Source organism: Equus caballus, chromosome 7, assembly GCF_041296265.1.
Source record: "Equus caballus isolate H_3958 breed thoroughbred chromosome 7, TB-T2T, whole genome shotgun sequence".
Lineage (NCBI taxonomy): Eukaryota > Metazoa > Chordata > Mammalia > Perissodactyla > Equidae > Equus > Equus caballus.
In genome coordinates, this window is record NC_091690.1 from 60,095,213 (window position 1) to 60,107,511 (window position 12,299).

The following is a 12,299-nucleotide window of genomic DNA, read 5'->3' on the forward strand; positions in this document are numbered from 1 at the left end:
AGCACAAAACAGCTGTGTCTTCTTCTGTTCTCTCTTTACTCAGTTAGAATCTGGACGTTATAGTGACTGCTGGAAAAAATCATTTCCTGTTTCAGGAAAAAAAAATCCTCTAATCTTAGTTGAAGCACCTTAACTAAAGCCTAGAACTTAAATCTCAGCATGAGGAGTAGTTTAGTTTTAAGGTTTGAGTCCGGGTTGTTGAATTATGGATCAAAAGAACTAGCTTAATTTGAGAAAGAAAATTCTTGTGGCGAGCCAACAACACGCCTCTGCATGGCACACGCCCCTGCGTCTCCTTTGTGAGACGCCTTTTCTTTATGAGACTTGCGGAAGGAGCAGCTGTAGTCGATCTGTTAGGCACGTTAATAACCCACCCTGCATGGGAATGGAACATTTTGAAAAGGCTTCCTGTTGCTGTTAAACCAAAGATGAGTTAAACTAGGCCCGAGTGGTTCTCCTCCCACAAGGATTTCATTAGGGACTAAATGCCGAGTAAGAGGTTATCTGTAACGATCTTAGAAGCTTGCAGCCACTGCTCCTTCCGCAGCTCCTTAAAAGAGACATGAAAATCCTCCTCACGGGGTTGTTGGAAGGGTTTCATGGAATTAAGCACGTGCAGTTAATTTCTTTGCCATATATGCCATACACGGATGAATTGGATTTTGTTTATCCATGTTATTTTAACATTCCGCAGGCTTAAGGCCTCCTTAAGCTCCACTTTATTTGCAAATCCTTCCTTGAAACTTCTTTCCCAATGAGCAATCTTTTCTCTAAATTCCTCTAATGCCAACAATAAAAACCCAATAGGCAAGGACAAATGTCTTTCCTTTCACAAATTTTCATATCAATGCATTCCTTTCCACTTCATTTTTGTCACACCTGTTAGCATCTTAATGTTGCATCCCTGCACTATTAAAATAACCTCTCAAATCTACCCTGGGCATCGCTATTTTGCTTGTGTCAATCTTCTTGATTCCTCATTGCTTGAAAGACTAATTAACTTAACAAATATTAATTAGGCCTTAACATTTTCCTGAAGTAGGACTGAGGTCAGATGAGAAAGAAGGTCAACGGATGAAGCTGTGGTGAGGATTTGAAGAAGATTATGGCACGGTTCCTGCATTCAGTTGTTTTTCTTGGACTTAAGAAAGACGATCAAACACATAAAATACTAAATAACAACAGAATTCTTAAAGAATAACATAGAAAAGAAGCCACGGGTATTTCTTTATATATTCATTCATTTATTGATCAAGCACATAGATTACATATGTATCTAATAATTAGACCATCTGTCTGGTCTATATATTAGACCACGTAGCTATTCCAGACACTGATAAGAAGTCCAAGGTTAATTACTAATGAGTTATTAAAATAGCAAAAGAAAGAAGATCCTTGTAGGTCAAAAGTGGCCATTAAGAATTTTTATAGTGGACAAAAAAGTCCAATCTCTACCTTCTGATGCCTGAACTGCTTACTCCACCCCCAAACAAACTGGACTACTGGTTATCTCTAGAACATTCCTTGTGGATTCCAGAACTTCTGTATCCTTCCTGGAGGGCAATATCTAGCAGTCTCTTTTTGGGTTGTGCCACAATCTACTAACTATTCCAGGCCCAGATGCAGTCTGTCTCCCGTAGGCAGGCAGCATCCCATAGCCACTACCCTTCCACTGAAACAGCTTCTTCCTTTTGTGAAGGTCTGAATCCCTTGTGATCTGTAACCTCTAGGAACCGGTTGCACTGACCGTTTGTTCCCCTGCTCCACCATCCCTCACTCTCCTCACCCTTAGCATCCTCCCACCTGCCCATCTGCTTCCTCACTTCAAGGTCTTAAGAAAAAGAAAGCCTGTTCTATCAAAACACTGTGAGTAACTCATCTTGTTAGCCTTCTTCTATGTGTACCTTTCTCTTGAATTCAATTTTACCCTCTTTGAGGGAAGTCTCTTGTATCAATAACTCTCAGTCACAATATCAAAAATTACTGATGAATCAAAATCATTTATCATATATCATTTATTACCAATATTAATTAAAATACCAAAATTTTCAAAATAGTGCCGATTTAACATTATTCCTGAAACTAAACCATTCTCATTTACTGATATTCAAAATAAGTCAGAGAGAAAATAAGTGTGCAACACAGAGAACGATTGTCTTTTACTGGATAACAACATGAAAAAAGAAGGCTTAAAATTGTCATATAATATTAATTGCTATGGTTGTAAGCTTTCATCATCAAGGCATCCAATCATTATGCGTGATAAACACAGGTGCTTGATCAACCTGTGCTCCTTGAATCAACAACCAGAGAGATCTAGAGTGCTTTCTCGAGACTGCAAAGTATATGCTAAAGAAGTGTAGAGACATCAGGTAATAGAAAATATAAATCAAATGACTAACTTATCTACTTCAAAAGACATATCATCACCAGGCAACATCCGAGGCTTCTCTTTCATGGAATAAAGACAGCTCACTTCAAAAAGCAAATATGGACAGTGTTCTATCGTGGAAAATGGAATTGCAAATCATGTCATGGTATTAGTCCCACTTCGCCATTCTCTAACTCTGTAACCTTGGGCAACTCACCTATCTCATTGAACCTCAGTTTTCTTATTTTTGAAAGGGGTTATAAACACGCTGATCCTATCCACCTTTGACAATCAGTGTTCCTAAAAGTGCTTTATAAAGCACTATGTAAATAGAAGATGAAATTGCTTTGATGCCTGTGTTAGGTAATTTACTCCTTGACTTCATTTCCTTTACTCAAGAGCCTTTCTCTATACATACATCTGGAATGCATACATCATCGTGGCCATTTAAATTGTTTTTGTCAGTGAGGCAGCTATTTACATCCATTTATGTTGTAACTGGGAAAATTTATATAGATGATTCTGCCATTTTCTGATGTATTGTGGTGTAGTTCTCAGTGTAATTGTCAAAATCAAGACATAAGGTTTTAGGCAAGCCTCAGAAAGAAATTCTTTCACCTAATTTAGAATGTCTGAATACAAACAATATCAAATTCCTCAGTATCTTTTAAAAACTAAATTTCTATACTGTGTAATTGACAGCAAAATATATTGATAAAAAGTCTAAGAAAATGTGCAAAAAATGGAACTGCAAATTTTCTGCCTATAATATTCTTAATTCATGAAATTCTTTTGACCTAATATTTTCTATTGTCATTCCAAAGACACATTTGCTAATGATGTTACATGTTCTCATTATGTTTCAAATACTTTTCACATTAGGAAGCTCATAATCTTACTATACCTCTCTCCTTGCTGCCCCTCAACTCAAAGTCACAAACAAGAGAGGTTTAGTAACGAAGACAATTTTTCAAAAAGAGAATTTGTTAATTTTCATAGGATATATTTGATTATCCTGATGACCTGAAACTATGCAACTTATGAAAGTACCAATAAACCATGGAACAAAAGAGAGAAGAAGGGCTTAGTCTTTTAAATTTAGTCTTTTTATATTCTGAGAATTTGAATTGCTTATATGCCATAAATAAACAAGCTCTAAACAAGTTCTGAGGAAAAAGCCACACACATCATTCAACAGCCATTTAAAATGAACACATAAATTTTAAATTCCATAGACTTTTTTTTTCTTTGAGGAAGATTAGCCCTGACCTAACATCTGCTGCCAATCCTCCTCTTTTTGCTGAGGAAGACTGGCCCTGAGCTAACATCCGTGCCCATGTTCCTCTACTTTTTATATGTGAGACATCTACCACAGCATGGCTTGCCAAGTGGTGCCATGACCACACCTGGGATCTGAACCAGCAAACCCCGGGCCGCCAAAGCAGGACATGCACACTTAACCACTGCACCACCGGGCCGGCCCCAACCATACACTTTTTTGATGGTCAAACCCTTTATTAGCATTTGCTTCCTAACAATGGTGGCCCATGGCAGAATGCTCTAATTCCTCCACGTTTGGGCAGATGACTAGAGAAATGGGGAGAGGTCAGTGAGCTGACAGAGCCTGCTTGAGATGAATAAATTATTTGTGTCTCTCACATGGAAGAGAAGAAGAGGGAGAATACACTTCTGAGAACAAAGGTAGAAGGTGTCAATTTGGCAGACCCAAACTGTAAACAACAAACAAACAAAAAAACCCTAACCCTCAAATAACATTATCAAAAATGCTTTTTTTCCCCAAACATAAAGAGCAAATTGTCATAAGAGAGAGAATATTAGACTACATAGTATTATATTTGGCAAAAGGGTTAATTGGTGCCTGGAAAGAGCAAGAAGTTTTTTTGGTTTTTTTGTTTTTTGGCCAGTTTATCTTCCCTCCCAGAGGTAGGAAACCATTTGTTCCATCTTTCTCTCCTCCATTCCTCTCTCCTCCTCCTTTTCTAATGCCCAAAATATTCAGTGGGTAAGGTGAAGTGCTATAGAAAGGTAAGGAAAAGTTCCCCTTCCTTTTTTTTACCTCGGGCCACTAGGACAAAAGGATAATCCTGATGCTTAAAAAAAAAAAAAAAAAGGAAAAAAAAATCTTAGCCTAAGTAATAATAAACATTTTACCTCGACTGAATGGAAGGTTTGGTAGTGATAAATAATGCCTTGTGGAGGTGCTATGCTTTATAAAGTACCCTCATGTGTATTACCCTTTTGTTTTCTCCCAGAAACCATGTGAGGAGAGCAGGGGAGGTTTATTTCTTCCACTTTTTACCAATAAGCAAGGAGGCTCAAAGGGTTAAGTGACTTGCTCAACAGCACACATCACTCAGGGCCAGACCTCGGACCCACATTCTGGGTCCACTACCCATACTGTCTCAATAAGCTTGCATCACTGAGAAGTTTCACTAAAACAGATATATATGAATTACAAAACAGGAATAAACATTTCCTTTGTGCTTTTCATGGTAGATATCAAGATCTGTGTTTTTGTACTTAGTCAATGAAATATCTTTCATCTGTCCACACTGAGTACTATTGATTAGTGAGTTATACACAAAGTACATAGGTCCATAAGAGAAAAGAAATAGAATTTCATTAATACTGAATTCTTTTCAAAACTTAATTCTAACAGAAAAGCAATTCAGTGAAAGTCTTTTTAAATGAAATGCATTTATCCATTCCCTTATTAGCCCAAAAATATTACTGAGCACCTGCCGTATTCTAAGCAACGCACTGGGTACTCTGGATATAACAGGAAACCACAAATCCTCTGCCTGTGCCTTCATGACACCCCAGCCAGCAGATGAGATGGACATACAACAGAGAGTTATTAAGTGCCTGACGCAGGGGCTATGGGAATCTAACCTAGACAGGGGTGGGGACAGGAAAGCTTCCTTCAAGAAAAGGCAATTAAGGTAAAATCCAAAAAAAGGATAGGAAGTGCTTAGGCAACAAGGAAGGAAAAGGCAGAAAGGAGGGAGCACAATGAAAGAGACTTCAGGAAAAAGTCAGATGTGGAAGAGGAATAATGTGGAATGCAGTGGAGCAGATGTGATCCCTAAGGAGACAGTTTAGGGTGAGGACAGACAGGCTGCAGATCAAACCGTAAGGAACTCCAATTTTTACTACAGTTGGTCAGGTCAGGGAGGAACAACCAGAAAGATGTTATGGCTTTACTGTATATTTTACTTTGCACTGAATTCTGGGTTCCTCAAATCAGAGCTCAAATGGCACTGAATATATTATTTTTATTTTCTTAAATGTAGTACACACATGGAAATGCAAAAACTAACATCTTTAGACACCTTCTCCTTAGCAGACCTTTTCACGTACAATGTCTCATTTAATCCTCAAAACAGCCTCCACCAAATGAAATACAGTCTGCTTTTTACCGAGGCTCAAAGAGAGTGCTATTTTCCAACCATCTAGGATGGCAGACCCAGAATTAGAATCCAGGCTTTAGGATTCTTTGTCCATTGCCCTTCCAAGGACACCACACTGTGGCCCTGTTAGCTTAAGAATCCAATTCATCCATCAAGTGCTTATGAGGATCCTGCTGTGTGCCAATGAACAAGACAGATAAGGCCCCTGTCTTCATGGAAACTATATTCTACTAATAGACAGACTAATGTCATAAGTCATGTTTTTGTTAAGAGTACCCATTTACTTTAGAGGAAAAAGTCTTTCATGATCCAAGGACTGAAATGAAGTGTCCAGATTCGGACTCCACTTCTCTGATGTCTCCTCTGTCCACTGTTATTCCAACGGTCCGGCGTTCTCTCTCCCTCAAGACCATGGACACTGTGAGCCAAGGCATGGCCAGGAAAGATGTCAGTACTCTGTACAGACTGGTCAGTATTCTGTACAGATTGGCTGGTTTCATGTATGTGTTCACTGAATTTGTATTTTCCAGCAGATAAGCCAGATTAAGTAAAAGCATGTTCAAAGTCAGGAGTTCAGACAGAAATCCCTAGGTAAATACACCCATTGGCCTGCAGAATTAAAACGGCACTGGAACTGCTGTCGACTTCCTGGTAACCCCTGTCTCTCTTACCCTTTCCCTCCCCTTTGATGACTGGGTTGATGAGTCGAGGTCCTAGATCTAAGGTGTCCTTTGGGAGGCGGCCACCTTCAGGAAGCCCTGGTCCTGTACAGGCCCCTCCGCACACCCCGCAATACGACGAGCCCCGCTTCCACGTCGGCAGCAGAACCAGCTGTTGCACCCGCGGGTGGGCTCAGAACTACCGCAGCATCCCCACCGAGACTCCTGTATCCTGACTCACATCCCCTTTGACTCACTTCGGTGGTTAAGGATAAACGGAAGGCGTGATAAAATAAAGCAGCTTTTAAGTCAAAACCAAAAGCCACTTCGAAGGTCTCTTTCCACGGTGTCCTTTTGAGGCCTTATTTCCTAAAGAATAAGAAAAGTCCTTCCCTCTCCGAGTCCCATAAACCCTGCTCCCCTTCCCCCCCAAGCCAGGAGCCCGCCCTGGACCCCGCGGAGTCACCTGTGCCTCTCTTCTCTCCGCAGCTCCAATGGCAAATCCGTCACGTGGGCTCAGAACGAGAAGAGCAGCCGGGGGCAGCACCTGTGGCAGCGGCTGTCCGTCCACATCAACAAGAAGGAGAACCCCAACCAGACGGCCGTCATCAAGCCCTTCCCCAAGAGCACGGAGAGCCGCGGCCCGGGCGCGGGCGGCCCCGGCGGGCCCGAGCCCCCAGATGCTGGGGGCCCCAAGGCGCTGTACGACGTGGCGGAGGCCGAGGAGCGCGCGCCCGCGCCTGCGCGCCCGCGCTCGCCGTCGCCCATCAGCACGCTGAGCCGCGGCGCGGGCTCGGCCGGCCGCACGGACGACGACGTGCCGTCGCTGCACTCGGAGCCCGCGGCGCGCAGCAGCTCGTCGCAGGGCTCGCTCATGGAGCAGATCAGCAGCGTGGTGACCCGCTTCACGGCCAACATCAGCGAGCTCAACTCCATGATGCTGTCGAGCGCGGCGCCCGGCGCCGGCGTGGGCGCCCCGCTCTGCTCGTCCTACCTGATCCCCAAAGAGATCCAGCTGCCCACGACCATGACGACGTTCGCCGAGATCCAGCCGCTGCCCGCCATCGAGGTCACGGGCGGCGCGCAGGCCGCGGCGGCGGCGGCCCCGCCGGCAGGGGGCGCCACCCGGGAGAGCCCGGCGGCCGGGCCCGAGGCTGCGGCCGGCAAGGCGGACCTGGAGGAGTTGGTGGCTCTCACTCCGCCGTCGCCCTTCAGAGACTCGGTGGACTCGGGGAGTACGACCCCCAACTCGCCAGTGTCCGAGTCGGCCCTCTGTATCCCATCGTCTCCCAAATATGACACACTGATCATCAGAGATTACACTCAGAGCTCCTCGTCGTTGTGAATGTCATTGGAAACCACGCTGGGTTCCGCCGACGGAGCGGAGACCTCCGGTGTTCACAAGACACAGTGACAAGCAGAGTCGCCTGGTTAAGACCCGAAGTGGAAGATGCCAAGTACACCCGTAACGGAAACATGAGATTAATAGTGCTATTTCACATCAACCGACGAAGACACTAACTACAAATCTTTTGGCAGATTTTCTTCTAGTGGCCTTAGAAAACATGGGCTTTTAAGAAACTGCTTCTATTTTTGAGGGCTGACAAGGAATCTGTTGAAACAGTTATATACCAAGTGCTTTGCTCTAGGGAAGCAAGGAGTGTGAAACAGCATAATGGAGAGGAAAAAGCATAGTTAATAAGCAACTGTAAAAAGTTTTGTTTACTTTGATTCTTTTCCCAGAAGATTCTTTGATTCACCAAACATGAATGTACATTTTCTAACAAACTCAAAATCTGGGACCAAAACGTTAACCTTTCGCTTTTTTTTTTTTTTTCCTTTCTTTTTTCTTTCCTTTAAAGACTTTGAAAAGCAGGAACTTGGGGCCAGTCTTTACTGAGGCGTTGTTGTGAGTGTGTCCCACGCATAACACACAACTGGACAGTGAGCGCTGCGCTGATGTATGTAGGGCTTTACCAGAGACTTTCCTCTCCCATTTGGTTGTGAAATCCTCTTCTGAAAGCCTGCATTGGGGTTTCCACCTAGTTATTTCAATTCACCTCCATTAACCAAGAAAACCAGTGGAAGATTTCTTGACTATTTCACCATGTTGCCAACCAATACTGGAGTAGCAAAAAAAATATTTTCTGGAATACTGTTTTGTAATTCCCTCACTGGGGTGCGTTGTGTAGCTGGAAATTCTCTTTATAATAATAATAATTCTTGAGCTCCAGCTTGGCTCTCTCTTTCATGAAATGTGGCCACTCCTCCTTATGAATGCTGTTCCGTTAGCATTGCCAGCTAAAAAATATTAAAATATGCATTTGGGCTTCTTCATTCCTTTCTTTTGAGAACCTGATGCACAAAGAGCTCCTCTGCTTTTTTCAAGTCCCACCACTGGAAGAATGGTCCATACACCCAATGAAGACATTGTCATGATTGGAGGGACTGTTGTTCAAAAAGTTGACACAACCTTAATACACTGGAAATTTTAAAACTGTGTCAAGTCGGCTTAGCAGAGATTCAGCTATGCCAGTGAGCAGTGATTTTAACTTTTCTTGGCTGCTTAAACGGGGCAGCTATGAACTATGACAAATGTAGATTTTTCAAAGCAATACAGAATACTAAAACAGAGGAACCTTAATGAATATAAACCACACAGTCTTTCTTAGCCATTCCAAAAAGAGGCAAAGCAATTATTAATATTTTCCTTTTTAAAATAATTATTAATATGATTTTGTGCACTTCATACTGTCACTTTTTAAATACCGCAGAAGAGATTTAAAGATATATTAGAAATACATGTGCTTTGATAGGCTCATATAGGTATAATTCATAGCTGAAGACCTACATCCACTGTCATCTCTTTCTTCCTCCCATTACAGCTATCCTCAGGTGCCAAATGTTTTTGATTTTTAAATAAGGATAGTAATAAAAGGAGGAGGTCCTATAAATTCAAAGTTCAGTTGACCCAGCCTTATTTCTACTAAAGATAGCCTTATGAAAAAGATTTTCTGCAAGGCAGAAGTATATTTTTAGCAGAGACAAAATAAATAAAACCTTTTTCCTTTAGCTAAATATCCTTATTTGGGTATGTACTTTTTGTTTCACATTTACTTTAAGAAAGGAATTGAAAAGTGGAACTATATCCATTGGCATGATTTATCATTCTCCACTTTGAAAAGTTATAATAAGTATACTGCTTGGCTTTCCTGATCTCTGTTCTCATAGTAAATTTTAAATAAAATTTCCTAATATAAAACGTTAAAACTAACATTAATTTACTAAAATATAAATTTTAAAAAAATCTAACCTCCCACGCCAGATTTGAAAATAACAGTGTCAAACCACCCTGATCTCAAATAGAATGAGACTCCTGAAACAGAGTGAATCTAGCTGAGTTTTATGGTTTAATTGAAAGCAAACATCTGCTCTATTTGCAAAACAAATGTAAATATTTTGAAGTATTAATATCCCTGGATCCTCATCAAAAGGGTGGCATTCACCTGGGGATTACTGTCTTGAGATCTTAAGCATTGAAATCTTTCTAAATACGCTCTACTATCTAAGTTTTAAAATTGGTTTCATAAAACCCTTATGTTGATTTCCATTTTATTCTTAAGTACAGTAAGTTTCACTGTGTTGACCAATAGAAGAACATTTTTTGAACTTTCTCCATGATCAAATTCCTTTTCTAATTTTGTAGTAACATATTTCTTCTAAAAGTACACTACCTTATGAGAAAATTCACTAGAAATTAAAATTTAATGCAAATAAATTTCCATCTGATGATTCCATATGAAATTATAATCAACTGTAATAAGTGAAATAATTTATCCAATTAGAGGAGAGCAAGATGTATTTTTCTCTGTATTTCTATACCCTTTGCCACTTCATTCAATACATTGTATAATACATAATATTATTAGTAATGTATTCTTGGAATCTTTTATTTTGGAATGATGCTAACTCTGTCTCTTTGCCAATTCTAATACCAGGTTCCAAGTAATAAATCTACAGTACAAAGAGAACTGAATATTCATTCTAGGGCTAAGATATGAACTTCGCAATTCATTTGGGTACCTATTTTCATTGAATTTCCTTGAAAACAGTCTGTTCCTGGTGCCCAGTGATAATTCAGTCGGGACCAGCATGACTAAGAGGAAGGAGAAAGTACAGTGAAATGCTAAGGTTCAGAAAAGGGACCCTAAAGGACAGTTTAGTCCCAGGATGAAAAAAAGAAGACCTGGTTTAATCACGTTATATGGACTAAGAAGTGCACTCATTCTTCTATTTTGGGAGAGGAGTGGGGACAGCCTTGAAGATCATATTTGGATCGGGAAGAAGCATCTCTCTGGGTCAGGGGTGGGGAACAGAAAGGGATCATGGGAAGGAAAATGATACAAGATTTGACCGAAGCAAAGAAAGCAAGCAAATCCTCGAATGTGCTAATCCTTGTTAGTAACAGTCTTTCCCAAGCTTCCGCTGTTACCAGCAAGTGATCAGGAAGACTAGGAGCTATTTCTGACTGTAAATGCATTGTATAATGGCTCTGCTGCAGTTCTGTGACTTCCAAACCAGGAATTAAACACTTTTTAAGAAAAAAACATTTCCTATGCTAGTCTCCCAGCAAAATGTATGTGTTTTGGAGACTTCGAAGGTATTATCTGAGTTCACGTTCAGCCACAGCTTATTAATAACCCTCAAGCTGTCAGAATCTCTATAGTTACCATTTACAATTTTATACTGTGAAAAAATACAGATCAGTGAAAAGCATAAAGATAAATTGGAATTCACTTGAAAGAGGCTCTGAGGCCTGGGAGGTTCTCTGCTATCTGTTAAAGAATGAGGCATGTATAAAATAGTTGGCTGAATTTCACTGATCTTCCCAATGTGAACAAATATACTATGTATATTGTGTGTATTTCTAGAATTCAATGGCAGCTGCTGGTGGTGTTGTAATTAGAAATCTATATAGAATATAGATGTTTAGAGAGATGGTGCCAATCCTAAAAGATTTGTGTGGGCTACAAGTGCTTGTACTTACTTTTTTCTGCACTTTAACTGATTTGGTTTTAAAATTGTGTGCGTGTATCTGTTCTTTTTCTGTTGTTGCAGCTTGTACTATTAAAACAATAGAGAATGTTAAATTATTTTGATGTGAATTGCAAATGATTTTTTTCATAAACTTTAACATTTTTATCAGCATTGTTTTGCTTTGTACTTGTATAAATGTGTTTTATTTTAGCATTTTAAAATACACTTGCCTGTTTCTCAGTTGTCTCAATCATGTTATAGTTGGTGTTTGTGAAGTCAGTTACTTTTTGAAAAATATTAAAAAAGAAACTATGGTATGACTTTAAGATTCTTCCCCTTAAATGTTTAGAATGTTGTCTTAATAGTGTTTTCTGAGACCCAGAGAGCCATACTGTGAATTAACCTTAAATTCCGAATAATCTACACATTTGAATTATGGAGTTTACAAAGTAGCCCATTGACAATAGATTGAGATGAAAATACAAAGCAACCACAAACCAATCAGAAATTTTGTCCCCAAAGACATCTACAAATGCCTATTAGGGCATAAGTAAATAGTTTTCTTAAAACAAGAAAGCATGTAGGGAATATACCTAGTTTTTTGTGTCTGGAAATACAAATACCAATTACAGACACAGTTCCACAATCATCTGTGTTTATAGAGGTAACATCACAAAAATAACATAGACTGTGTGTGCACCTAAATTTGTATCTGTACATATATGCAAACATACACATTTCTATATAGATATTGTACTTTTGAGCCCATCTATATATGTGTGTTTGTGTGTGTGTGTTTGT

At 40.2% G+C, this 12,299-nt stretch overlaps 1 protein-coding gene across 6 annotated transcripts in view; it reads left to right on the forward strand.

The window, feature by feature from the left end:
* Nucleotides 1-11,821, forward strand: part of GRM5 (glutamate metabotropic receptor 5) — a 474,085-nt gene extending 462,264 nt beyond the window's left edge. For all 6 annotated transcript variants that reach the window (XM_023645596.2, XM_070273228.1, XM_023645593.2 and 3 more), the window contains one exon: nt 6,951-11,821. In XM_023645596.2, the coding sequence (XP_023501364.1) occupies nt 6,951-7,806 (856 nt within the window). In that variant the 3' untranslated portion in view covers nt 7,807-11,821. The remainder of the gene's footprint in view (nt 1-6,950) is intronic.
* Nucleotides 11,822-12,299: the final 478 nt, after the last annotated feature.